This window comes from Cyphellophora europaea (assembly GCF_000365145.1).
Source record: "Cyphellophora europaea CBS 101466 unplaced genomic scaffold supercont1.6, whole genome shotgun sequence".
Lineage (NCBI taxonomy): Eukaryota > Fungi > Ascomycota > Eurotiomycetes > Chaetothyriales > Cyphellophoraceae > Cyphellophora > Cyphellophora europaea.
The window spans coordinates 1,340,134-1,366,315 of NW_008481812.1; the positions used below are offsets into that span (position 1 = coordinate 1,340,134).

At 54.6% G+C, this 26,182-nt stretch overlaps 10 protein-coding genes across 10 annotated transcripts; 6 read left to right on the forward strand and 4 right to left on the reverse strand.

Annotated features, from left to right (window-relative positions):
* Positions 1 to 1,453: 1,453 nt before the first annotated feature.
* On the forward strand, positions 1,454 to 4,234 carry HMPREF1541_06727 (uncharacterized protein; the record flags this gene model as incomplete). The annotated part of the gene is made up of 2 exons (XM_008721057.1): positions 1,454 to 3,990; positions 4,036 to 4,234. The coding sequence occupies 2 exons, from the start codon at positions 1,454 to 1,456 to the stop codon at positions 4,232 to 4,234; spliced, it is 2,736 nt and encodes a 911-aa protein (XP_008719279.1).
* Positions 4,235 to 4,951: 717 nt separating this feature from the next.
* HMPREF1541_06728 (uncharacterized protein) lies at positions 4,952 to 5,689 on the forward strand (the record flags this gene model as incomplete). The annotated part of the gene is made up of 1 exon (XM_008721058.1): positions 4,952 to 5,689. The coding sequence occupies one exon, from the start codon at positions 4,952 to 4,954 to the stop codon at positions 5,687 to 5,689; it is 738 nt and encodes a 245-aa protein (XP_008719280.1).
* A 239-nt stretch (positions 5,690 to 5,928) lies between these two features.
* HMPREF1541_06729 (uncharacterized protein) lies at positions 5,929 to 6,855 on the reverse strand (the record flags this gene model as incomplete). Its single annotated transcript, XM_008721059.1, has 1 exon — positions 5,929 to 6,855. The coding sequence occupies one exon, from the start codon at positions 6,853 to 6,855 to the stop codon at positions 5,929 to 5,931; it is 927 nt and encodes a 308-aa protein (XP_008719281.1).
* A 4,148-nt stretch (positions 6,856 to 11,003) lies between these two features.
* Positions 11,004 to 13,953, reverse strand: HMPREF1541_06730 (uncharacterized protein; the record flags this gene model as incomplete). Its single annotated transcript, XM_008721060.1, has 3 exons — positions 11,004 to 11,232; positions 11,280 to 13,839; positions 13,887 to 13,953. The coding sequence occupies 3 exons, from the start codon at positions 13,951 to 13,953 to the stop codon at positions 11,004 to 11,006; spliced, it is 2,856 nt and encodes a 951-aa protein (XP_008719282.1).
* A 413-nt stretch (positions 13,954 to 14,366) lies between these two features.
* Positions 14,367 to 16,253, forward strand: HMPREF1541_06731 (uncharacterized protein; the record flags this gene model as incomplete). Its single annotated transcript, XM_008721061.1, has 1 exon — positions 14,367 to 16,253. The coding sequence occupies one exon, from the start codon at positions 14,367 to 14,369 to the stop codon at positions 16,251 to 16,253; it is 1,887 nt and encodes a 628-aa protein (XP_008719283.1).
* Positions 16,254 to 16,672: 419 nt separating this feature from the next.
* On the forward strand, positions 16,673 to 17,737 carry HMPREF1541_06732 (uncharacterized protein; the record flags this gene model as incomplete). Its single annotated transcript, XM_008721062.1, has 5 exons — positions 16,673 to 16,706; positions 16,753 to 16,862; positions 16,929 to 17,055; positions 17,122 to 17,204; positions 17,261 to 17,737. 5 exons carry the CDS (start codon positions 16,673 to 16,675, stop codon positions 17,735 to 17,737), a joined length of 831 nt encoding a protein of 276 aa, XP_008719284.1.
* Positions 17,738 to 18,376: 639 nt separating this feature from the next.
* Positions 18,377 to 21,646, reverse strand: HMPREF1541_06733 (uncharacterized protein; the record flags this gene model as incomplete). The annotated part of the gene is made up of 1 exon (XM_008721063.1): positions 18,377 to 21,646. The coding sequence occupies one exon, from the start codon at positions 21,644 to 21,646 to the stop codon at positions 18,377 to 18,379; it is 3,270 nt and encodes a 1,089-aa protein (XP_008719285.1).
* Positions 21,647 to 21,947: 301 nt separating this feature from the next.
* HMPREF1541_06734 (pre-rRNA-processing protein PNO1) lies at positions 21,948 to 22,745 on the forward strand (the record flags this gene model as incomplete). Its single annotated transcript, XM_008721064.1, has 1 exon — positions 21,948 to 22,745. One exon carries the CDS (start codon positions 21,948 to 21,950, stop codon positions 22,743 to 22,745), a length of 798 nt encoding a protein of 265 aa, XP_008719286.1.
* Positions 22,746 to 22,943: 198 nt separating this feature from the next.
* On the reverse strand, positions 22,944 to 23,777 carry HMPREF1541_06735 (uncharacterized protein; the record flags this gene model as incomplete). Its single annotated transcript, XM_008721065.1, has 2 exons — positions 22,944 to 23,619; positions 23,668 to 23,777. The coding sequence occupies 2 exons, from the start codon at positions 23,775 to 23,777 to the stop codon at positions 22,944 to 22,946; spliced, it is 786 nt and encodes a 261-aa protein (XP_008719287.1).
* A 257-nt stretch (positions 23,778 to 24,034) lies between these two features.
* On the forward strand, positions 24,035 to 24,730 carry HMPREF1541_06736 (uncharacterized protein; the record flags this gene model as incomplete). Its single annotated transcript, XM_008721066.1, has 1 exon — positions 24,035 to 24,730. The coding sequence occupies one exon, from the start codon at positions 24,035 to 24,037 to the stop codon at positions 24,728 to 24,730; it is 696 nt and encodes a 231-aa protein (XP_008719288.1).
* Positions 24,731 to 26,182: the final 1,452 nt, after the last annotated feature.

Sequence of the window (26,182 nt, forward strand, 5' to 3'; positions counted from 1 at the left end):
ATAACTTGGCCCGGAGCCAAGACACGCGAGGCGTTTGAGGCTGCAGTTGCTGATGCCGTATTGCCGCGTAGGTTTCGTGTTCCGCCTCGGTTTCGGCGTTGCGGTTCCTCCCATGACGGTGTTTGATAGGGCCTAGGTCAATCTTGGACGACAGAAGAAGATTCAAGCCCGAGGACAAGTAGCAATTATTTCGCGAGGGCGGCGTGAACACGAATAGAACGAGTCAACGGTCACACCAACCGTTAGCCCCTGGACCTGTTAATCCCCGAATACAAGCAGCAGCTATCTTTTTCCGGACACAGCATGTTGATCAAGCAGCATAGCGAACTGATGATCATCGCCCAGAGCAGAGATTACTCGTCTGTCATACTCATCGTGACCCTGATACGAGCACCCACATGGTCCTTGCTGAACACAAAAGCGACCCCCTGTGTTGTTATGCAGCCTCCCACCTGTTTGCATATCCGGGTGGCTCCGTGATACCGTCATAGGGTTGCTGGCCGAGGTGGACTTGTGCGGTACAAGTAGGCTGCTCTGCACACACCCTAGTGCCAGGCACAGCAGGTCAGCAAGTGCACAAAACTGAGCAATCTAGTGGCGGCACAAGCGAGGAAGCGCGCTGTCTCCTTGGTCCATCATCACAGTGTGGAACTTGCACAGAGCATGGATCAGCACATCGATGGTGTTCTAGATCCAGCCACCGCGATGTCGAATGGGAGATCTACCAATCGTTGTGGGTTGATCTACACGCCGACGTTGGCCTACACCCTTGAGCGCCTTCAGGTGGGCGGTCAAGCTGCCAGGGGACCCTCTTTCGCAGCCCCGAAGGCCGACGCAAACGCCTGCGCAATCAGTTTTCCTTTACTTTTTAGGCTTCGTTGGCTTTGACAATAGTTTGTCGTATGGTCGATTGGGCACTTCTGGCCGCTGGCTTGCTAATTCACACACTACGTCCTCCGGCCACTTTCCGTCCTGTCAGCCAAAACGCACAGTTCTTGACTCAAGACTCAAAGCCACTGCCCACCCATAGATGCCACCGTCGTCACTCGTGGTCCTTTGACAAGCATTCCGCGTGCTCAGACCTGAGTCCCCGTGTCCCCTCTATCCCGGCCTGCTTTGCGCCAGCCCTTGCTTGCTGACAGCTTGCCTCCGTCTTGGAATGTAACCTCCGGGAAACGATTGTCGAGCATCATCTCTTTTCCGCCCCGCTGTCTGCAGTCCACCAGCCTGTGCCGTATTCGTTAATAGGCCTTTCCCTAACTTGCAATACCGTACCAACAGTCCTAAAACCTACCGTCCTTTCGTATCCCTCAGTCTACGGTTCCGCGAAACCTCACGTCGTTGTTGCGGGATGCATCACGAAACACCTCCGATTCTCGCTTGCGATTCCTAGGACCCATCGACATGATATTGCAGTAGTCGACCCACCGCCAATACATAACACTCGCCTCTAATGGCAAACCACGATCCAGACCCCAAAGCACCGCCTATAGAGCGCACCTCACTATGTCTTTCAAGTATCCAGCCGGGCATGTCCATTCACGCCGGGGATCCCGGCTTTCGCGAGACCCTCCAGAGCATCTCTGCGACTCCAGAAAGTGATGCGACCGAAAGGCTCGTCGAACTGAAAGCCCAGTTGAAGGCAGCAAAAACAGAAACATTCTGGACCAAATTGATGGAGGGGTTGACCAGCATCACCCAGGCACAATACGGCTTCGTTGCCAAGCGCATACTCGTCGATGACCATGATGCAGCAGTAGAGATGCCACCGATTGGGGAGCCGGGTTCATGCTTATTGGGCGTTGCCTTCTACTATAACGACGGCGGCGGCAAGGTTGGCATGCATCACGATTACAAGTACACTGCATGGGGCTCGCCGTGTGCCCATATGAAGCACGACAAGGTCTTCATTGTCCCTGAACGCATGTCAGAGTTCATCACCGCCAATCCAAACAATCTGCCTCTCACGGCCGAAGGCTACATCGGCGTTCCTCTGTTCTTTGACGGTAAATGCTTTGCGCACTTTGGCCTGATGTGGACTCAGGATGGTCTTGATCAAAAGAAGATCTCGTGGAGTTATCTGGAAATGCTCCTACATGCGTTGGAAGACATAATAGTCGACCGTCTACTATCCGGTCAAAGCTTCGCAAAGCAGAAGCCTCCGCAGACCCTGACTCCCCCAGAACCGAGCACGGTCGTTCCGCAAGAAGCCATTACTGCGCAGCAGTCCCTGAAACCCTACGCCAAGAGCCTCTCACATGAATTACGAACTCCAATGCACGGTGTAGTCGGAATGCTCGATATCATGCATGCTTCTGTACAAGAGCAGGTTGAGGGCCAACTGAACCCTAGACTACGCACGGTCTTCCGGTCGTTACGAGACAATATCGAGGTCGTTCAGGATAGCGCCAAACGTGCTGTTGAGGCAGCCGACAACGTGGTTCACGCCTATGATATGAACATGCAAATTCCTGATACCCCCATGCAGGATAACGAGTCGCCCGCCATCACTCATGGCAACGGCAACTATTTCGATTACAAGCCTGCAAGGGTGATCGAGGGAAACAACATACCTTTCAACAACCACAAGAGGAGGCGGTCAACGGAGGGAAGTTGGCAGTTCGGTCCACCAAGTAAAGTCCGCCAGGTCGAGGCTGTACCCGGGGATGTCTCACCACACAGCAATAGCCCGCCTTCCACCTCGCCTGCCTTTCCCACGCGCCGATTCTCCCCTTCCCTTCGCACGCCAGACTCCCTTGCTCCGCCACTACAGACTGAAACATCTGTCACCCCATCCATACCGGGTAGCGACAGTGAAGCGTTGCCAACGCCCGGGCTTCGGCAGACTTCGATTCGTCAGCTCTTGCCGATCGTGATCAACGACGCTCTCCGCGTTGGTGGTCGACCTGACTCGGCAATCAGCGAGCCGACAGATCTTGGCGAGAAAATCGAGGTGCGGTCACGTTCTTCAAATGGCGACGTCTCCCAGAAGTTGATCGAATGGATCGTCGACGCCGACGTGCCCGAGTCTTTCTTGGTAGACGAGCGAGACCTTGCGAAGCTGATCTACGAAGTATTCTTGAATGCGTTCAAATTCACAGATCAGGGAAAAGTCGAAATAACCGTGAAGCTGTCCAGCAATCAGAGATATCTTGTGACCAAGGTTCGTGATCAGGGAGATGGTATCCCGGTCGATTTTCAGCCCAAGCTATTCAAACCCTTCTCACGAGAGGACAACTCAACGACCAGGTCGAAAGAGGGATTGGGTCTAGGCCTTATGGTAGCCAGAGGTCTGGCTCGGCGGTTAGGCGGCGACGTCAGCCTTGTTCGATCGGAGCTATCTGGACCGCACCAGGGCTCTGATTTCGAGATTCGGGTACCATTGGAGCCCGGCATGTCGACCAGTCGCAGCGCGACTCCAATGTCTTACACACCCAATCCTTCGAAGAACGGTGTTCGAGGGACGACAAGCTTGACACCGAAATCATCGACATCGATCTTCACTCTGAATACTGCCAGTAGGAAATCTCAGCAACAGAATTCTTCCTCGCCTCCACAGCCGAGAAGGTTTGGAAAAGAAAATACTCTATCAGAATCATGCAAGCCAGCCGACCGGACGAAGAGGCCCTCACCCGCCGTTCTCAAGGACGGCTATGACAGAGGTCTAGCCTCTCGACATCCTCTCACCTTCTTAGTCGCAGAAGACAACAAAATCAATCGCAAGCTCCTTGTCAACATGCTCAGCAAGCTTGGCTACAAGGACGTCTACGAGGCTTTTGATGGCAGGGAGGCCGTTCGGGTCATGCACGAGATTCGCCAAACACAGCGACTCAATGACAAGCGACGTGGCTCGGAGATCGGCAAGACCAGATCCAAGGAGCGAGCCGAGAAACCTCTGGTCAAGAAGCCGGTCGATGTGGTCCTGATGGACCTCTGGATGCCAGAAATGGATGGCTATCAGGCAGCCGAGGAGATCCTCAGGATGTACGGGTCGGCTTCCCCCAAAACCGTCGAGGCATCGGATTGCGGGTGCAGCGTGTCTGGCCATGTCAACGGGTCACGGAAATCCATGTTGAGTCCCGAATTGGCTCCGCCAACAATTCTCGCCGTGTCTGCCGATGTCACCGAACAGGCTATTGAGAGAGCCACAAGAATGGGCATGGAAGGTTTCATGACAAAGCCATACCGTATCAGAGACTTGGAAAAGCTCATTTTGCAGTTTTGTGTGCGATGAGTATGCGGATGCGGCACTTGTTCGTGTTCTGCGTGTGTAAGAGACCGGCGTTTGCGAGGCGCCTTCTGGGAAAAAACGGAGGACGCACGAATCATGACTTTCACGAGACCACGACGATGCCAGAAGTTGCTGTGTTTGAGATCGAACCACTGTACAGTTTGCTTCGCGGCGACCCGTTGGGTGAGTGAGGTCCCGCGAATGCATATATATAGCACTTTCTCTCTCTGAGTTGATTGGGGAAAAGGTATCAGAGAGCCACACTCATCCGAAAACAATCAGTAGACAAGGCAGAGTTGAGACATCTACCGATCCATGCTCAATCATTTCCTCCATGGTGGCGTAATCCCCAGTCAGCAGCATGGTGGTGGAAAATAAATCCTCGAACAACTCGAAGAGGCAACGAGCAGCTATGTGCAGCTCCGGCCAATTAGGTGGCTTGAGGCCTGCAAGGCTGCGAATTTACTGCCTGGACACATCTTCTTTTCACCCAGCTTCTACTCCGTACATCTGTCCCTTCAGACACCGTCCCTATGGCGACTTACTAGCTGTTCGAACCCCGCCACAAACAATCGCCCCCACCGGTGCTCAAACCCTGAAGCTCTGCGCACCTTGCCAGCTCAATCTCAAGACTCAAGCGCCATCTTCGACAACCCGAGCCGCGCACTGCGTGAACATTGCACACACCCACCTCACGTCCTATACACCACCACCAAAATCATGGCCCTCCTCTCCTCCCCCCTCCTCCTCCGTCTCCACGCCCTCACGCTCCTGGCCCTCTCCTACCTCCTCCTCCTTTCCCCCCTCCAACTCCTCACCTCCCCGGCCCTCACCCTCCTGGGCGAATCCATGCGCCTGCCCCCCGCCCTCTTCCAACCGGCCTTCAACCCGCTGACCGAATCCTACATCGCCCTCGCCCCTCCCACCACCGAACTCCTCGCCGCCATCGCCCTCCTCCTCTCCACCCTCGCCCTCATGCAGCTCCTCCTTGCCGGCGGCCTGGGATTGCCGCAAACACTGCAGTTCAAGAAATACGCCACCGCCGCCGCCGCCAATAAAGAGTGGCGCGGGCAGTTCCCCAATCTGGCGGGGCCGCAGGTCTCGCGCGCCCGGCGGGGCGAGGATCTCGCGGTGCTGAGCGCGAGTCAGAATGCCTGGATGGCGCTGGCGGTGGTGCGCGTGGCGGTCGAGGGCGTGTTGGTCGCGTGGGTGTACGTGACGCAAGGGAGGAGGGAGGTGTTGGGCCGGGTCAGGGGCGTGGGGGGCACGATGGGGCTGGGCGGGTTGGGCGCCGAGAGCAGCGTGGGTGCGAATCTGGGGAATCAGGTCGTGTTTAGTGTCGCGTTGGCGGATATGCTGTTTTGGGGGTATTTGTGGACCGTCGTGAGGGAGGAGAGGAGGAGCGTCTTTAGGGAGGCGCAGGAGTGGCAGGCCGCGGAGGAGGCGAAGGATGAATGATGATGAATAAACAATAATAATGGACAAAGGGGAGGGGGCCGCCCGGCTGGGAGATCGAAGGCGGGCTTCTTCCAAAGCAAGGACGTGGGTGCTGTGTACGATATGCAACGGGGCGAGCGTGGTGAACCGCCGTTCCCCACAACAAGCAAAAGCGAACAGCCATGCTTCGTGAGTGCAGTTCTCCCATCCCTATTCGGACTTCTTCTCTCCGTAGCTACCGTTCTCTCGACAGCTCTTCTTTACCCATTTGAGGGCGTAGGCGCTGTCGGCCAAGAAAACGCCCTCTCTTCCGGCACGATGCCAAAAGCCTGCCAAAACCCCCTGCTATCCAGCCGCCTCCCCAGCACCTCGCCATCTCTGGGCAACGCCCGCACACCTTCCTCCTGCATAAGCTCAACAATCCACCTCCGATATCCGCCCGCCCGCCTCTCCTCTTGCACCAACCGCTCATCCAGCCTCGAGGCCTCCGCCCACGCCAGCTCCCACCAGTCATAAACCCTCTCGTCCGTCAGGACCCACCTCTGGCCCATCGCCTCGGCAAACCTTTTGTGCACGGCCACGACGGCCCTTGCGACATCGCGGCCATGCACGAAATGCACGCTGGCCTTGGCGCGCAAGCCGTCCTGGGTCGTGGGCACGGCGCGGTCCCAGATCTTGGCGTCGCGGCCGGGCTCGCCCATCAGGCCCGCGAGGTTGAGCACGCAGCCGTTGCGGCGCGGCAGGGCGAGCAGTGCGTTTTCGGCCTGCCAGCGCTCCGAGGGCGGACCTGCGGGTGTGGAGGTGCGGTCGTGCCAGCCCGGGCCCCTGTATTCGCCGGTGGAGCCGAGGAGGATGGTGTTGGGGTGTGGGGTGTGGGAGTGGGTGGCGGCGTAGTTGTCGAGGAGGACTTTGGGCGCGGAGGCGCCGGGGAGGGGGAAGGTGATGAGGATTGTGGTTGCAGTGGGGAGGCTGGCGTATGGCTGGAGATCGGTGGAGGTATGGTCGAAGGTGAAGGGGATCGTGTTGTCGTGACCGTTGCGAGTTGTGCCCGCATGGGAGATATGAATATGGTTGAGGAGTGGGTGCAGGAACTGGTAGAGCCAGCCGGCTCCCAGGATTAGGATCTCGACTTTATGTGGATCTGAGCTGGGGGTTTGAGGTTCTCGAGAAGCTGTCAGTTCTGTCATATTGATAAACTAAAGAAGCTCTTGCGAAGCACGTGTTGGGTGATAGTATGATCTTGATCTTTCGCCTGGAACCAGTTGATCTAGAATGATGTAGAACTAGTGGGTAGTCGAGTATGGCTGTGGATTTGGATGATGACGTCGCGGGCAGGCTTTCTCCCCAGTGATTTGCTCAGGTCCGCTTGAGGCTCAGATCCTTCAAGAGGTAGAGACTGCCTGAGATTTACAGGAGATACAAATGCCACGGAAATGGTAAAGCTCAATATATGCCAGGCCCTGGGAGGCGTCCAGTACGAAAGGCAACCACGCTAGTCCCGAAACGTAATAGCCACGATACCTCGGACAAGAGACCAAGTCTCGGTTGCAAAGAGAGAGTGGGTGAGGCTGTGAAGCCATGGAATAGTCTTGCGGGGTTTTTATACCGTATTAACGTCAAGGCCCACTCGGCATCGCACATCCCGCCAGGAGCATCGGCAACACCGAGCCAAAAGTGTATTCCCGCCATGTTTCTTATCCAAAAGATGAAGTGTCGTCTGCCTGCTCAACAACGATATTTTGGTTGCCCTTGTTTCATGTTGTTGCTGCTGCTGTTCTGCTGTAGCCACATCGTATGTAGTCTAGCCCCAGAGATCATCGTCACTCGGTACCAGCTGTTGAGGTCCCCCACCGGCCTGTGTGCTTCCGTACCCCGAATCTGCAGAGACGCCGCTCCCAGCACTCCCGGCATTGCCTGCTCTAGATCGTTCTTTCATGCGTTTGGCAGCCTGGTAGTCTGCCTCCACATCTCGAATGATCATGCTATTGGAAGGATTCGGTCAGCCTAAGTCGACATTGACAGGGAAAGGAGTCTTAGCCTGAGAGCAGATAGTATGGGTACTCACTACCATACAAGTTAGCTAGATAGACCTTCTTGGAGATGAACCACGGGAGACTCACCCTATAGTCCTTCGCCACCACATCGTAGAGTCCGTTCCCACTGGTCGATGATGTGTTGGTGCTGGTTCGCGGCCGATAGCCGACGCCACCTCGGCCAGGCACAGGTATATCCTCGTCCTCTGATTCAGGTTCGTAGGTTTGCCTGACGGCAGGTTCGCGTGGAATGCTAGCAGAGGTGCGCCGGCGATGCATCACTTGATCTACAGAGTGAGCCCGGCGGGACGGTTCCTGCAAAGGAGGCGACTTGCGAAGGCGCTCCGGGCCAGGACTTCGGGAGCCCTTCATTGGAGGAACGCAGGGCTGGACGATGTCTCGCTCCTCATGATGTCTGTCCAGGATCGACACCTTTACTGGCGATGATGGCGAGATTTCAATCGGTGTGACGACACTGGAATCGGTTGCAGACCTGTCGTCAAAATCTTCGACGACTGGGGAGAGCACGCCGAGTGCTGGTGTGTTCGATGGCGTTGGCTTTGCGTGCTGACGGCTCGCGGTCTGAGGGTCTGGCGATCTTCGTGTAGCGACTTGTGGCAAAGGAGGCGAAAATCTGGACGACAATGAGCTGGGAGGCGTCATTCTTGACCTTGACGGAGGTCGTGATTCTACGGCGGATATCGGCTCCAGTGGCGCGGGTACCACTTGCTCTGGCATGCGATCGTAGAGTGGGGGAACTGAGCTTGACCGGTTCTTTGATCTCCATGGCAGGGGTATGGTGATGGTGATGGAGAGTGCATGCTTTTCCGGCAGGGCTGAGGGCAACCGTGGTGGATCTTGAAGGGGTGTGTGTTGAGATGGTGGCAGTTGCTCCTCGGCCTTTGGAGAGACGGCAGGGCTCGACCATTCGCCCCATGTGGCACCTTTATTGGGAGGACTGATGAAGGTATCTCCGTACTTATCATCAAGTTCATGCCGCTCCGCTGGCCTCTCTCGCCGGCGAGAGGATGAGCGAAGGGAGGAGAAGCTTGGAGCCATGGTTGTCAGGCTCGAAGGAGGAAACGGAGGACAGTTTTGTTGTATGCTGGACAAGCGGCTGTGATATGACCAAGACAGGACGAAGAGGCCTGAAAGCCTTGACCAACTTGGACACGAGTGTCACAGCACAAGGAGGCCTGCTAACACCACAGCAGATATGTAGGCTCAGGTAGTACCAGGGTTGAGGCTATTATTGCCAACCTGCCCGCAGGATGCGCGCCAGCATCTCGCATGCGTACAGGCGTATGCACCCTCAAGCGAACTTAGCTGGCGTCGACCGATGTCCGATAGATCCATAGCTTGACGAATACATGGGGGAGGAGACTGCCATGTCGATCAGATTGCTTGTTCCGGTCGGAAGGGCTTCCATCGCGCGCCAGTTAGTGGGTCGTCCTGAGGTCTCGGCGGATCATTGGTCAGGCGATGGAAGCTGACACGAACTCTTTCAAACATGCTGGCTTTGTCGAGCCGCCGACCGTGGCCGCTGAGTGGATAACGGTGTCGAGAAGCGGTAGGGGCTATTCTTAGGCGATGGGCGGTTACACGGTGGTCGTGACAGCTGAGTGGCTGGCTCAACTTGACCCCAGGCAGCCAATCAAATCCCCAGTCCTCCACCGCCGGCTCCTCCACGTCCACTCCCATCGCAATACACGGTGCCCCTTCGCGCCCTTCTCCCTGCTTCTTCTGGTGGCACGCGATCATCGCTTTGACGCTCTACAAGTCGCTCAGAATAGCAGCAGATTTGAGCCTCGGCCAGTTCTCGTAACATAGGCGATGTTTGTCACACCAGATCTCCTTCGCCTACATCTTCGGATCCCACCGAGCACGAGCTATACTACAACTACTGCTGCATGGGTATGGTCTCATCCTCCGCTCTGACCAAGGAATGGTATCTCCCCGCGCGGCGAGCCTCGTTCTCGCCTTCGCGCCAACTCACTAAGTGCACAATCCTATTGCGATCTCAGCGGGAGATGAACAAGGGAGGCCCGACAGTTTCTTCCCCCTGCCGTTCCTCATCTCCACCCTCCGCACTGTCCACAATGCTCTTGGGACTACACGCCAATCAAGGTCTAGAGAAAGTCAGTTCTTCTATAGCACCACGGTTGTGCAGCCCCCCAATCAAGGAGCAAGCCCATCCACATAAGTTGAACCACCCCACCACACCATGCCAGGGTGTATGAAAGCAAAAGGTAACAAGATGACCCAATTGACGCAACCACGACGTCCTTCGTGCAAGCCGCACCGTGATCTACTCCGTGTTTTGACCAGGTATAGCCTCGATTCCCACGCAAGATCCTTCGTGCGTGAGGCCAACAACAGGTAGGTATTACGAGATACCTCCCACATTGAGCCCAATCCCAGCGCTTCGTCGGCTTCGTGCACATACACCCTTTTCCCTGTTTTCCCCCACACCAAAGCCTTTTGAACTCTTTTCAAAACACCTATGTATGTAGGACCCCTCCTCCCTCCAACAGTGCCACCGGCATATGTTCGCATAGGAGCCAATAGGAAGCGACTCCGCCGAGTCAGATTCAGCTGCAAGCCATCGTGCGTCCGGGCCTACAATAGGCGCTTAGCGAATGACTGTTGATACCCAGTAGCGGTGCTGCTCACAAGAGACCCCCCGAGGTACCCCGAGGTACCTCCGCAGGGTAGGTACTGCACTGCCTCCTCCCTGTGCTTCTGGTACCTGACTGCCGGGGACATTGCGAGGCAGCGGCTATGAGGGGACATGTCTGTCACTTTCGCCTGCCGTGTCGTAGACATAGGTGTAGTCGCGCGATGTATATTCTGCGGAGGCTGGCGAGATTGGCGAAGCTGGCGAGGAACATATGTCAATACGTCATTTCTGCATATATAACTGATCCGACTACGGGCCCACCACAAGTGCTGTTTTCATGATTTCACGATCAGAAAGAAGCGATTACCATCAGTTCGAAGTACGCAGAGAGGCATCATCATGTGTTAAAGCTTTTCTATCATCATGGCCCTCGTTGAGCCAGGGGGTCTGGGTTAGCACTTGACGTAGTCATGCCTGCTAGTACGCCGTGCTGGCTTTGCGCCAACAAATACCGTTCCGTGACACCGTCTCAAGCCCGCCCTAGAGTACAGGTGACCCCCCTCGCTGGTCCGTAATCATACATCATTAACATATCGCCGTGATAGACGCGGCGCTTTGGCGACCATAGCTTGACTCTGATTTTTATCGTAACTCTCTGACGTCGCATTGCTTCCTCTCCAAATCAAGAGCCTCGGAACAAGAACTGCATATCCTCTGGCGTCAGCTTGTCAAGTGCCACCTGATCATTGTTGACCGTGCCGTTGATCATGTTCGCCTTCTTCTCCTGCAACAGCACCATACGTGACTCGACCGAGTCCTCGATACGCAGACGTGTAATCTTGCACGGACGACGCTGGCCGATGCGATGACAACGGTCAGCCGACTGCCACTCAGCAGCAGGGTTCCACCACCTAGACACAAATTAGCGTTGTTCGACGAGTCAGGCGGGTTGACTTACGGATCAATGATGAAGACACGGCTCGCCTCAGTCAGATTCAATGCCACACCACCAGCCTTGAGTGAGACAAGGAACACCTCCACGTCAACGTTCTGCATGAAGTGCTCGATGCTCTTCTGGCGTTGAGAAGGGCTCATACTGCCGTCGAGCAAGACAGTACTGAAGCCCGACTTCTGCAGACGCCACTGCACAAGTTGCAGCATGCTGGTAAATTGACTGAACACGATGCTCTTGTGAGTCTGTTTCTGGCTGCGCAGCTTGTAGAGATCGTAGACCAGCATCTCGATCTTGGTCGACGACGTCCAGTTGTCCATTTTGATGCGGTTGATGATGCTGCTCTTCTTCACGTTCTCCTCATCCTGCTCGATGTCTGGCTGTTCCCAATCGATTGCCAGAGGCAAATGACATTGTGGACATTCAGCCTCAGATTCCTGGCCGTCGAAGGCGCGGACATAGTTCTTGGCACACTGACGACAGAACTCGTGGTGGCAGCGGCTGCGGATCGCCTCTTCGGCGGGCTCATCGCAGATGCGGCAGACTAGGACGTTTTGACCGCCTTCTGCGTTCTTGCGAAGAATAAGATCAGGGTGATTGGCAACTTGACGCATCTGCATGATCAGACCGAAAATGTTGGCATAGTTGTTAAGCATGACACCTTGCGAAACGTAGGTGTCGAATTTCCGATTAGAGTTGGACATGATGGATTGCGAGAAGTCACGCTCAATCTCGCCGAAGAACTCGTTGTGGATGACCACATCCTTGGGCGGCAATTCCATCGAAGACACATGATCACGCTTCAAACGACGAAGCATGATTCGGTCAGTGATCAGCCGTAATTTGTTCAAAGCTTCCTTTCGCAGGTTGTCGTCGTGGCTGGCGGTAATTGGGTTCAGGATCTCTTGGTTAAATACCGAAACATGGTTAAAGCCAGAGTGCTGACACTTGACGCATTTCTTCTTCTCGTCCTGAGACCAGTGCAGCTCAGCACATTTGCACTGTTTGCAGAAGTAGCAGGCGAAAGGCGCGATCTCCAAGAAGCGCAACAGCGAGAAGAACTCGCCGATTCGGTTCTGCACTGGTGTGCCTGACAGACACCACTTGTAGTCAGCCTTGAGAGCGAAGCACGCCCGAGCAACGCCGGTAGTCCGCTGTTTGATGCTGTGGGCCTCGTCGAGGATAACACGGTGGTACTTGATCGCGTGCAAAACGCTGTCTTCCTTGACGATGCCGTCCTCGCGGTTCCAGCCCTTGCTTTCCTTCCGATACATGGATTCCAGGCTAGAATAGGAGACCATAATGACGTTATACTTCTTGAGGTCTTTGACGGTCATTTTCTTGCACTTGGGGTTTGCAGAAATGTGATAGACAAGCACTGACAACTTTCCATCAGTGTATGACTCGATCTCGGCTTTCCATTGCATCAACGCAACAGGCGGAACAACGACAAGGGCGGGTGCCTTGGCGGGAAAGTCGGACATGATAAGACTGACGGCTTGGATCGTTTTGCCCATGCCCATCTCATCACCGAGCAGCCCGCCGCGCCACTGGGACTGTTCTTGTTTTCTCATCCAGTCTACACCTTCGAGCTGGAATTGCTTGAGCTTGCGGTTGATGCCTTGGGGCTGGTCACCTGCGACGGGTGCAATTCTCTCGATGTTGCTCAGATCATGCCACATGGTTTTGATCTCGGGATGGGCTTTTTCGAGTTTGGCGCGCTCCTTGTCAGCTCGATTCATATGCTTGTCAGGCCTACTGCGTCCACGTCTACCACGTCGATTTCTAGTGGACGTGGGTTGAGTGTGAACAGGCAGCAGCACATCATCCTCATCATCCTCGTCTGCGCTGACACTAGTGTCGGTACCATAACTGAAGGCGGACGAGTCCATGCTAGATCTGATTGAGAGAAGGCTAGAATTATCGCTCGCCGCAACACTGGGCTGACGGATAGTGGCCTTGATCGATGCAGTGGGACGACGCGAGAGGGCGAGGGGAATGTCGTCGTCATCCGAGTCAAGCTCGATGGGCTCATCTTTGATGCCACGTCGCTGACGTTTAGCTCGAGGGTTGTATTCAGACTCCTCGTCGAGAGACATACTGTCAGCATCACCGTACTCCTCAGCCTGTAGACGAGCAGCCAGCCTCGAGTCGGCATCTTCTTCGTCGGCGTAATCTTCTTCAGCCTTGCGCTTCTTGGAGGTAGATCGGGTGCCGAGGGCATTGGCTGACATGCGTAGCTCGAGCGCCCGAGCAGTTGCACTGATCTTCGGGAGTTGCATGGCAGGTGTATTCATGGCACTCGTAGCTGGTGTATCATATTCGGCGCTTCCATCGGTCTCGGCGACAGAGGATGGGCCCGAGGAATCGCTCATGGGTCGAAGGCTATGGGATGATCTTTTGGGGACAGGAACATAGACGCCCTTGAACGACGATGATCTCTTGGGAGGTGTTGCAACACGAATCTCGTCGCCTGAGCCGTCTGAGTCGGGAACGACAGCCTGTGCCAACTTGGACTTGCCACGAAGAGGTTTGCTGGCGGGCTCGGGGGTGGCAAACGCCGAGGCTGGAGGGGTCGTTAGTATTGGTTTGATTAAGAGTTGCTGCACTTACATGCAGCAGAAGTCACCCTCGATGACCGCCGGGAGGTGCCAGCCGAGTTCTTCTTCTCCGGCGCCATGATTGAGGGATAGAGAAGCAAGAGAAAGGCGGCGCAAAGGAGAGCGTTTCTGGCAGGTCCAGGAAAGTCAGAGACCCTGGACCACTAAAATTTAGGCAGTAGTCGCGTGAGCACGTGACTCCTGCGCGTTCAAAGCGTGTAAAGTGGTTGCAGGGCCCACTCCGATTGGTCATCGGGCCCGGGCAGGCGCGGCCATGGACAATTGAAAAGTCGATATCACTCAAGACAGACGGTGGTCTGCGTCAAGATTCTACTGCCCCTTATCAGCGACAACGTTGGTATCGACCAGGTAACGAAGCTCTTACTGCTTGCAGTGGTCGCTGCATCCTCCTTTGCAGAGGCTGAGTGAGCGTTTGCCACCCCTCCTTTACAATGTAAGTGCTACAATTAGTGCGCTGCGATGCTCGCTGACGATGACTAGGTCTCGGAGAGCCGTCAACAACCGCATCCGCGGGCCCCAGTCTGCCTTGACTGAGTTCCTGGCGTCTCAGGGTATCTCAGCTGCCGACATTCACACCGATCATCAGCGTCGGGTCCGAGAGGCCGAGGAACAAGCTGCCGCCGAAGCTGAAGGCGAAGACAAGGAGAATGAGTCTGCCGATGATGGCGAAGATCCTGTTGAGCGTAAGAAGCGCAAGAGGAAAGAGGAGAAGGCACTCAACAAGATTAAGCAAACCAAGGAGTTCAAGAAACGCAAGTTTGAGGAGCAGAAGGACTTCGGCAGCGACGCCGAGGATGATGATGCCATCGCTCGACAAATGATGGCGAAGAACAAACCTCTCCCTGGTCAGCTCGAGAACTGCGAACTATGTGAGAAGAGATTCACCGTCACTCCTTACAGCAAGACTGGTCCAGACGGAGGACTGCTCTGTGCCAAATGCTCGAAAGAGATGAAAGATGATGAGAAGAAGAGCCAGAAAGCTGCCAAGAAGAAAGTACCGGCCCAGCGAGGTCGCAAGAGACAAACCGAAAGTGATCGCATGATGGGAGACGTGAAACCTGGCGCGAAGAGCCTGGTCGATGCGTGTGTTCGCAAGGTTGCAGACGTTGTCAACGATGTTGAGGATTTTGGTGATATGCCTGAATCACTGCTCGACCGCATGAGCCAGATTTTGTCCAAGAAGCGTGTGCTCACTCCAAGGACGCTCAATCTCTTCCTACGAGATGACGTTGATCATATCGATGTGTATGACTGCGGCAAGCTCGAAACTGAGGATTTTGCCCGTATCTTTGCTCACATGCACCACCTCGTTGCGGTCAACCTACGTTTCGCAGGTCAGATGAAAGACGATGCTATACGCTACATGGTCGATAAATGTGACAGTCTCCGCCATCTTCAGCTTGGTGCCCCTAATCTGATCTCGGAGGATGCCTGGCTTGAGCTCTTCCGTGAGAGAGGTTCTCAGCTCGAAAGTCTCAAACTCTCGGACCTTCAGGGCTACTTTTCAGATGTGGCTGCGATCGAGATGGCTCAACACTGCGTCAATTTGAAACGCCTCAAATTACGTGGTTGCTCTCACTTGACGGAGTCTTCCATCAAATCATTCGCAAACTTACCGAGTCTCGAGCATCTCACGCTCTCAGTGGCGCAGATGGACACAACACCCGATACTCTTATCGATCTCATTACGAAGCTCGGCCCGAGGCTCAAGACTTTGTGTCTCGAAGGGTTTGATCTTGACGAAGACCATGGAGCAGAAAGTGAGGACAGCAGCTCTGTGGACACCAGCAATGCTCACGATGAAGTCTTACACGCCATACACACGCATTGCACTCAGCTCAGCAAACTCCGCTTCACCGGGAATAGCCACTGCACCGATCAAGCCTTCGCTACCCTGTTTTCTGCCTGGAATAACAGACCATTGAAACTCGCCGATCTTTCCGAGTGCCGATGGATCGACAACAATGATCCAGTTGGTCCTGAGGACTATCCTGTGGGATTTGCATCGGAGGGCTTCAAAGCTCTAATGGCACACTCTGGTACACAGCTTGAGGAACTCAACCTGCACTCTTGCCGGCACATATCTCACAAGGCACTCACCGAAGTCTTCGATGGCGACAAGAAGTATCCTGAGCTACGGAGCATTGACATGTCTTTCGTTAGTCAGGTCGACGAAGAAGTCATGGCTGGAATCTGCAAAAGTTGTCCAGCACTAACAAAGCTGGTCGTCTTCGCTTGCTTCAATGCTCGTGGCGCAGACATTCCGCCGGGTGTGGCTGTCATCGGCTTGCCCAACGCTCAGGACAACATCGTTATTCAAGGGTTCATGGATGATCTGCTGACGAAGTCGATGGCCTGAACAGAGTGGGCAGTGATGATTTCCTGCTCTTCAGCAGCGGGTGGCTTCCGCACTGCACGATGATCATGAGCACAAGATTCGGATGGCGAGGGGCCTCTGCCGAATGGGATGTATTATGTTGTACGATTAATGAGGCGCGGGGATACTTGAAGAACAGCCAAAGTCTCTAGGCTCGAGGCACCGAGATGGCGCCAAGCACATCTGCTAAACCGCAGTCTGGAACAATGAGCAGGCTTTGCCAAATCTTTGCAGTGATCTGTCTTCTGATATTATGTTGCCTCTTCACTTGTCCCCAATGATAATTGCTTACATACCCAAGTGGGCCCGGTCAGCGAGGCTGACAAAGACCAGTGCAAGAACTACGACTATAGACATGCACACTCACTCTTCAACGTTCAATCCTCTGTCATGCCACTGTCATGCCACCACTCACAGTGTTGGTGATCGGTAGGGGTGCGAACGTCGTTCTGCGCTTGCTGCTAACATAGATTTACTTTAGGGGCAAATCGAGGCATCGGCTTCGAACTTGCACGAAAGCTGACCGTCAATGGTCACCAAGTATTCGGCACGTACCGGCCTGTGACCAGAGATGACCCAACAGTGCAACAGGTATGTTATCACGATGCTGGCCATCTCAGGCTCCTCCCGGGGCGCGTCTTGGCTGATGGTGACAAGTTGAAAGCATACAAGATCCCGACCTTTGAAGTCGACCTCACGGACGAGGACTCCATCATGCGACTCGCAGAGGACTACGCTACCCATCCGAGAGGAGGAGCTCTCGATGTCCTAATCAATTGTGCCGGTTCGTTTTGGTTACGCCCACCGTGCTCGCCACGGTCTGGACTTGACGGCTCAAATCTCGCGATAGGCATTTACTTCCCCCTTTCCGATCGTCCGTTCCAGGCGTTCACGGCCGACGACCTCCTCGAGCACTTTAAAGTCAACACCATCGTACCTCGACACCAACTCGCTAACGTTTGCCACTTTGGCAGCTGACAAACTAGCAGGGCCCCTTCCTCACATCCAAACACCTAACACGCTCCCTCCGAGGCTCCCCGTGGGGCGGCCGAATTCTCAACATCAGCAGCGACGCCGCCAGCATCGCCGACAACACCGGCGGCAACCTCCCCTACCGCCTCTCCAAGACCGCCCTCAACCAGCTGACCGCCACCATCGCCGCCGAGGGAACCCGCCCCTCCCTGTTCGAGGACGGCTACTCCTCCCTCGAAGCCGCCGTGGGCGGTGTGGTCGGCGCTGGCAACATCGCAAACGGCGGCGGAGGCGCAGGCGCACTCACGGCCATAAGTGTGCATCCCGGCCACACGGGGTTTTGGAAACGCGATGACCTCGAACGGTGCGTCGACGGCGTGGCGGCTCTCGTGGAGAGGTTGTGTGACGGTGATGACGGGAGGAAGGGGGGCAGAGGACGGGAGTTGGAGGCGGGCGCGTTCTATCGGTGGGATGGGAAGAAGTTGAGCTGGTGAGAATGATTTGCCGGGCCCAGGTCCCGTTCATGTTGAACGGTCGTTTCCTTTCCGGTCGGTGTTACAGAGACTTGGTAGTTCGCTCTTCAAGTGAATGGAGCGTGAGACGGGTCGCCGACCACGATTTTCTGGAAGCGGTATACCGCGGAGGTGGTCTCCGCAACCTAGATACCTGCAGAGCCTATTCCAATACATTGGGCGGAGGTGATGCTTGCGGCGGAGGAGTGCCCTCATCTCCGCATCGTTGCAACCCACTGGGGAGAGCTTCTTGCTCGGTCTCTGCTTCTCAACGGCTATCGTGCACCGGGCCATCGTCATCTGGCAAAGACTCTGAATGGATTTAGCATATATTGGTCGCGCATACTACCAAGTCTATCCGCTGAAGGCCTCATCGGTACTATTTCTGCAAAGTATTGGTCAAGAGCAGATACTTGGATGGCTGAAGATGGACGAGCTTGGCATCCCCTGAAACCTCAGCCTCGGAGTGCGGGACACGGTCTCGCGCACTTATATCGACAAGCCGGGGGTTGTGCCTTGACTAATCTATGTATAGATTACCTTGACCATCCCGCCGACTACTGCTTCTACATTTCGTGGTTCTAGACCTCGTCTTTGTCTGCTGCATATCGACAGCGCACCTCACAGGCTGTCGATGCCTTCCACCAGCCGGTCCAGTAGGTGATTGGCCGCATTCTCACTTGACAGCATCCTGCCGATGGCTTTCAAATGTCGGCCTCTCACCACCTCTTCAAGCATTGAACTCTTCTCGCGCGCAAGCTCCCGTACCCCAGGACTGAGACCAGCAAGTCTGGCAACGTTCAGACCATAGCTGCGGTAGCTGACACCTTCACCAACTTCGTACAGAAACGTTACTTCCTCGTGCTCGCCTTCGCCGCTATGCTCGAACTTCATGTGCACATTCCTGAGCTCACCATCAGCGAACTGCTCCTGCATTCGAGCCAAGGCTTGATAGTGAGTGATGAAAAGTGTGAGACATTTCTTTTCCCTCACGAGCCAATCGAGGACGCTGCTGGCGATAGCCATGCCGTCATGTGTGCTGGTTCCTCGGCCGAGCTCGTCAAGCACGACCAAGCTACGTTCCGTCGCCAACTTAAGGATGTCGCTCGTCTCCGAAAGCTCAACCATGAAGGTACTTTCGCCCTTCATCATATTATCGAGTGCGCCCATGCGGGTGAAGACAGCGTCCAAAATGCCTAGCTCAGCACTCTCTGCGGGTACAAATGAACCAATCTGGGCCATAATCGCAATCAGCGCAATGCTGCGAACGTAGGACGATTTGCCACCCATATTAGGCCCAGTCACGAGAAGAGATCTCTCATGGCTCGTTAAGAGTATATCGTTGGGTACGTATGCATCCAGGAGGAGCTGCTCAATCATTGGATGGCGAGCGCCTTTGACGTTTATGCTCGTACCAGGGACGAACGCTGGCTTGACATACCCTGGCTGCGAAGCAACGGTGGCCAATGATAAGAGGCAGTCGAGAGTTGCCAATGATTGGATCGTGTCGCGGAAGAGCTGATAGTCCGCACTAATGTCGACCAGCAGATCCTTGAATGCTTGATCGCACGCAGCATCGAGCGACTCCTTGTGCTGGCTTCTCTCCTTCATCAGTTCGACCACCTTGGGTGGGTGGAAACGAGAGACCTTTTTGGTACCGGAGATTTTGGTCCACGAAGCTGGAACCTTCTTGATGCTCGCCGATGCATTTTCAACCTCGATCAGGTATTCGATGCCTGCTGTTGTGTTGTATTGCACAGGGTGTTTCTTGCCCAGCGTTTCGGCGAATTGAGACCGCATTGCGTCGAGGTCGTGTTCAACACTTGCGATACCAAACTTATGATGCTCAATCGCGTCTGTTTCGTGAGCTTCGAGGAAGAATGCAAACTTGTCGTCCTTCCCAGCCGCAGTTGGATTGATCTTGTCGAGGTGTGTAAGAACCGCTGGGAGTATTAGGGGAAGCGAGGCAATTGCTGAGGAGAGCATGGGCGCATCAAAGCCAGTTGACAGTGCGTCCCTGACGTGACCGAAATCATTGCCAATGGTCTGCAGGGAACGCAGCACAGTGAGGAGCTCGGGTCGCGAGCACTTGCCGTAGTAGATTCTGATCAAGCTCTTCTCGAGATCAGTCTTGAGCTTCGAAAGCACAGTCTTCAGCTTGTCCACATGTATGCCCTTCTCAGTCGACATCAACTCTTCAACAGCAGCCTGGCGCTCTTGAATATTAGCTTTGTCGAGTAGTGGCCTACCCACCCATTTTCGTAGAAGTCGAGCTCCATACTTGGTCTCCGTCCGGTCAAGCGTCCAGAAAAGACTTCCTTTCGTGGTGTGATCTGTCTGGTTCTGGTAGACTTCTAGACTAGTCAAGGTATTGCCATTCAGCAGCATATGTGATCGAGCCGAAAATGGCTGGAAGTACTTTGTCAGAGTGAAGACATCCTTGAGGCCGTATTCTGAAAGGTGCTCGATCATTGCTGATAGACAAATGCAGACGTGCTCGGGAAGACCCAGGATCTTAGCCAAGATCTTTCCCGCCTTGCCATCGTCATTGCCGGTATCCTTCATCTTGTCCACGTAGAACTTCGTGATGTGGTTGTGGGCTTCCGCAGCCATGGTCTTGTTCTTGGTGATCCGTTCAACCCGAATTTTGTCGCCAAAGACGGTGGTCTTGCTACCAGCAAGGTGCACAACGATCTTGTCTGTCGCCTTCGACAAGTTGCCAACGATAAGAATTTCGCAAGGGGCAATGTGAAGGAGTCTCGTCTCGATCTCACTCCGCATAAAGCCGTCTTCAAAGTCGTCGTAGACGATATCGCCAGTCGCAGGTTGCACCGCTACAACGCCAACGTGGACTTTCTCATCGTTTCCGTAGCCTTTCACATTGTCTTCGGTAAGACAAAGCAAGAACCCGGTGGAGGGAGATTGTGCAGGAGCATTCCCGCTGTCCTCCAAGCTCTCCGTATCATCGATATATGTACCTTTAGTATACAGGTTTGTGAGCTCGCGCACGAAAGGTGTATTGCGGTTGTCGCCAGCCGCCTTCAATGCTGCTGTCTCTTTCTGGCGCACAACGCCAACTTTATGACCAGCTGCTACTAGTCGCCTGACGTGCACATGCAGACGATGCACAGGAATGCTCGCGGAAGCGAACCTGGTAAGATGGGCTTCTGATGGATGTTCATCGAAACGCATCTTTCCTGGGATGCACACAATGCTAAGCTCTCTCGCAGCAGTTCTAGCATCTTCACCAAAAAAGCGGAATTTGTACCCCACTTCCACGACGAGTACCGTGTCCGGATGGGCTTTCTTGATGTCGATAACTTGCTGTTCCATTGGAGTGAGCTTGTTACCGCCCTTCTTAACTGCCTTGCCTTTCTTTGGCCTCACGGCTTCTTCGGGCTCCTCGTCAGCCTCCTCGTCGGCTTCATCCTCTTCGTCACTATTCAGCATCCGGTTTCTCCGTCTGAGGTCTGCAATGCTATCTGGTTTGCCCAGCTTCTTCACAAATTGTCGGTGAAGCTGTTCTCTTTTTTGCTGAGTTGCGGGATCGAGGTCTTCGGGCTCCCTGTTCTCCTGCTGAGAAGGCGAGAACATGTACTGAGACGTCCGACTTGTTACTGGTGATCTGGGAGGCTCTCGAGCAATCTTTCCGTTCCCCGAGACCGGTTTGAGCATAGATCTGGGTTCATCGGCATCGCCTTCATCATCTTCCGACGGGGTGGCATCACGTCCATGCTCCGGTGTGACTTTCCTGCGTTTGGCTTCAGGAATCTCGAATCCGCTATCGGCACGCACTCGAGTCGGTGGCGTAGCTGCTTTAGGAGGCAGTGAAGACGTAGGCTTTTTGAAGAAGGCAGTCAGCGACTGCTGTTTTGTACTTGGAGGTGCCATGATGTTCAGCCGTCCATAGTGTAGTGGGATAGGACATGTACACTAACGTGGTGGTAGTCGTCACTACACGAAATCAACGCGGGAGACGCGACTCGCGCCTACCTCTCACTAAATGGCCTGGGCGCCAAGAATGGAACAGGGCTCTCCCGGAATTAGTATCCGAGCGCCCGGCTGCAAGATCGACCTGCGGGGAATTTTTTTGAAAGTCGAACATAAATTCGCGAGGCCTTCTACAAGTCACATAGGGCGTAAAACACCAAAAAATAAGCCATACGATCACCGTTGCTGCAGGATTACAGTCATGCCAGCACCCACTGCACTCCAGAGAGTTCCCGAGGCCCTTGCACTCGACCAAGCAGAACAAATACCATTACCAACCACAGGTGATGATGACCTCGATCTCGACATAGATACCAACACACCTGCGCCCCTGTCATCTTTCACACCCTCCACGCCTACACAAACAGATGATACCTCAATGCAAATAGAAGACGAAGAAGGCCGACCACGGTTCGCGGCGACAACGACCACCATCTCCCCCACCACTGCGCTCAAGGTTCAGACCCGAAAGGTGCCAGTTCCTCCACATCGGATGACACCACTGAAGAATTCATGGCCTAAGATCTACCCTCCGCTCGTCGAGCATTTGAAACTACAAGTGCGCATGAATGTAAAGTCAAGAGCAGTCGAGCTCCGCACATCACGATATACGACCGACGCTGGCGCGTTGCAGAAGGGCGAGGACTTCATCAAGGCGTTCACGCTGGGCTTTGATGTCGACGACGCCATTGCCCTACTGCGGTTGGATGATTTGTACATCGAGACATTCGAGATTAAGGATGTCAAGACATTGCAAGGTGAGCATTTGGGCAGAGCGATTGGGCGGATAGCGGGCAAAGACGGGAAGACCAAATTTGCCATCGAGAACACGAGCAAGACGAGAGTTGTGTTGGCGGATAGTAAAATCCATATCCTCGGTGGATTCAGCAATATCAGGATCGCAAGGGAGGCTGTGGTGAGTCTGATTCTAGGCGCGCCACCAGGCAAGGTGTATGGCAATCTGCGGACTGTGGCAGGAAGGATGAAGGAGAGATTTTGAAATAGAGCAAGGTTTTGCGAGCGGACGGCTAGCAAGGAGCGATCATGAGTCACGAATACCCATAGAGAAGACCGCAAATGCGCTGCGCGATGCACGCGTTTGCAGAAGGACCATTTGCCATTCACTCCTGTTGCCTTTCGCCAAGCTATGCATTGTTACAGACCCGTCAAAGGGCACCCTTCCCGATCTAGATCCCATCTAATCCCGCTTCAGAGGAGTGAAGGTCTCGTGGATTCCGTCTGCCTTAATGATCAGCATCTGCAGACCATCACCGACCTCGATATGTCGCTCGGTGGCGCTGGTGAATGCGTCCTTGACGAGCGCAACAACATGATCCTGTGACAAACTTTCCACCGCTTTAGGCTGCAGATTGTGACCCTCTCCAGAGCCCGGCTCATACATGTTCTTGAAGTTGACTTGATTGTCCAGGAAGGGCATGATCAAGCTGGCCGCTGCACCTGCCGCTCTGCACTGCTCGCGCTCGTAGCTGCCGACGGGATCGTAACTGTACAGCGCACCCTTGCCATCCTCATCCAAACCGCCCAGGATGGCATGCACGTAATAGGGAAAGAATCGCTTCGAGTAGAGGATAGTTGATAATCGCTGCGCACAGGCTTTGACGCTTATAGGCTTGCCGTGTTGGTATTTGTACATCTTGACGATGGCGTCGAGACGCTCTTTGAGAGCATTGCCATCGGCGGCGAAGCCAACCACTGAGAGCACGATTCGGGAGTCTTCTTCGTCACCAATGCGGAACAGCTTTGGGACGTAGCGCGAATTGATGTTGTAGCCAGAGGTCATACGAGTGTCGCCGGCCAGGATCGCAAAGTCTTTGCCCGTAATCCCTAATGTTGAGCCACCATTGTCTGTGTATCTGGGAGGGGGTTAGCCAGGTACGTCAATGAATGTAGTCGGTCCATACGGATAGAAGCCATGTTGACGAATGCCATTTCCTTGTGATGGGGCTGCACTCGTTGGGAATGAATAGCCGGGCTGCTCTGCAGGCATCGAGTAGTTCATGAGGGAAGCCATGGTTACCGGACTTCGAATCAATGTGACGATGGGAAAGAAGACAGCAGATTGATGGCAGCTTCGGAGGTTGTCGCGAGTGACGAACGCGCTGGAGCCTCAAGCGCAAGTCAAGCAGGCAAGTTTGGCGACGTCAGGAGTTTAAATCAGCCTTTCTCCGGTCATCTGGCCTTGGCTTTCCTGTAAGGATCGATCTTGAATAGTTCAACCGTTTGGAGCATTAAGGTGCAGAACGGTTCATCGTATTGAACACCACTACTATGAGCGGTCTCGTCGCTTATGACAGTAGTGACGAAGAGGTGGAGCAAGCATCTGCCCCTTCTGTGCCTGTTCCTACTCTTGCTTCTGCTCCGAGAGAGACAGCGTCCGCCCCGAATGGAGCAACTAACTTCACAACGAGTGCAAATGCAATACCATCACTCGTAGGTCCGGTAATGCCTACGGAAGAGTATCCTGAGATCGAAGACCTGAACGACCTGCCAGAGTCTATGTCTGAGCAAGATCTTGTGAGACACCTGACCCAAGCTTCACATCCCATGACAGCCATCCCGCTGTCACCACCAGGTTCTCCGAATGCTGCCGTTGAAGCAAAATTCAAGCGTTTCCTTGAGCTCAAATCGAAAGGGCTGCATTTCAATGAAGACTTGGCAAACAAGAGCAGCTTCAGGAACCCGGCCCTGTTCTCAACATTGATGGAGCGAACGGGACTGGACGGCAGCTCGCAGTATACAACTTCGCTTCCAAAATCAGTATATGAGCCCCAGTCATTCCCATCATATGCATACAAAGAGGAGCTAGCACGCAGTCAGCAGAGCATCCGCGATCAGCAAGCCGCCAGAAAAAAGCAAGCCTCTGCGGCAGGCAAGCGAACTATTGAATTCATTCAAGCCGGAGGCTCGGGTACATCAAGTCAAAAGTCGACGCCAGGCTCGCAACGGCGAGGTCTCGGGAGCTGAATCGCTGGTCAGTGCAGCTGGGTTGACGTACACCATCCACGTACTGCCAACGCTTGTCCTTGTTTGATAAGTGACCGGGTTGTTGATACTCCGGCAAGATCGCACGCGTCTGGTGTGTTTGAGGTCGTCACTTGTACCCTCGTATACGAATCGCTGAGCTGGCCCGACGGGTCCGAACCTGCTCCGCAAGTTCAGGCTTAGCGATATTGTCGTTGGAAGGGACCGAGATACTAAGCAGATGGCCTTTTGAGCCTTGACCATGTTTAGATCACCCGGGTTCCTGCATGATGCACGAGGTGTACAGTGCAGTGGATCGGTCTGAAACGACTTGCACGATTAGGCCGTGCAGCGGTGTGTTTGATTTACCTATTTTACTAGGGTCCAGCCCGTGGGCCTCCAACCCCAGAGTGGCCTAGAGGAGCTTATAGTTAACGGTAGGCGCTAGGCGGGCCTTAGCTGGGCATCCGACCGCCAGAAACAATCAGCACGCAATCCGAGAGTTTTGTCCGGATGCCGTCAATGTCTAGCACGATCTGTCCCGCTTTGCAGTGGGAAGTAAATTGCACACTGGATTCCCTGCAAACATCACGGGAGATCGAGAGCATTTTTGAGTGTTTGAGCCCGACTATCGGCCTTTATCAGCCCCTATACGGAAGTACCCCGTAGAGATCTGTCCCCGTCGATTGTCGCCTAAGCCTTGAAGTGCCATCATAATCATCATTTTTAAAGCCAGGGGCACCGAGGGCTCCACCCCTCCTTGCTCCGTGCCAGTCGCGCCTACCGCCAAACAATGCTCCCAGGCCCGGGCGCGTAACGAAACTTCGTCGCTTTCTGTCACATCTGTTGCTTCTGAAGCACCACGCATCCTCCTGTTGGCTTTCCTGCCCGCTCCAATCCCCTGGTGCTCATCACCCAGTGTTCTCTTGCTGCCGAGCAGACCGGTTCTGTTACAGCATGAGCGAGCGCTGTTCCTGCGCCCGGATGGTTGACGATTGGCCCTCTGCATTCGCTAGCTGAGGACTGCCGCTATGTCGCACCTCGCTGAGAAGGATGGTCTCACCTCCAGCACTGGTCAAACACCTACCTCCCCATTCGTCCTTTCTCACGGCTCTCCAGGGCACAACCAGGCCGCGCCACACCCTATCCTGAACAGTACCCTAATCCCGCGTGATTACCTTGGCTCAGTTGCTCGCCCACCACGATCCGATTCAAGAGGAGTGATATTGGGGAACAAGACCTCTCCATCTTCTTCTAAACCCCAGTCGCCCATCGCGCCCTCCTTTTCCCCACGACAGCAGCATTCGGGAAGCAATCAGGCACGAGAAGCATCAAATTCTTCGGCCGTTGACCAGATCAAAACGGTCGAGGGTGGTGCAGGGATCAGATCTCCCGACCTGAACGTGAACAGAACGAGACCAGCAGCTGTCCCTAGTCCGCCTGTCAATGGTCAAC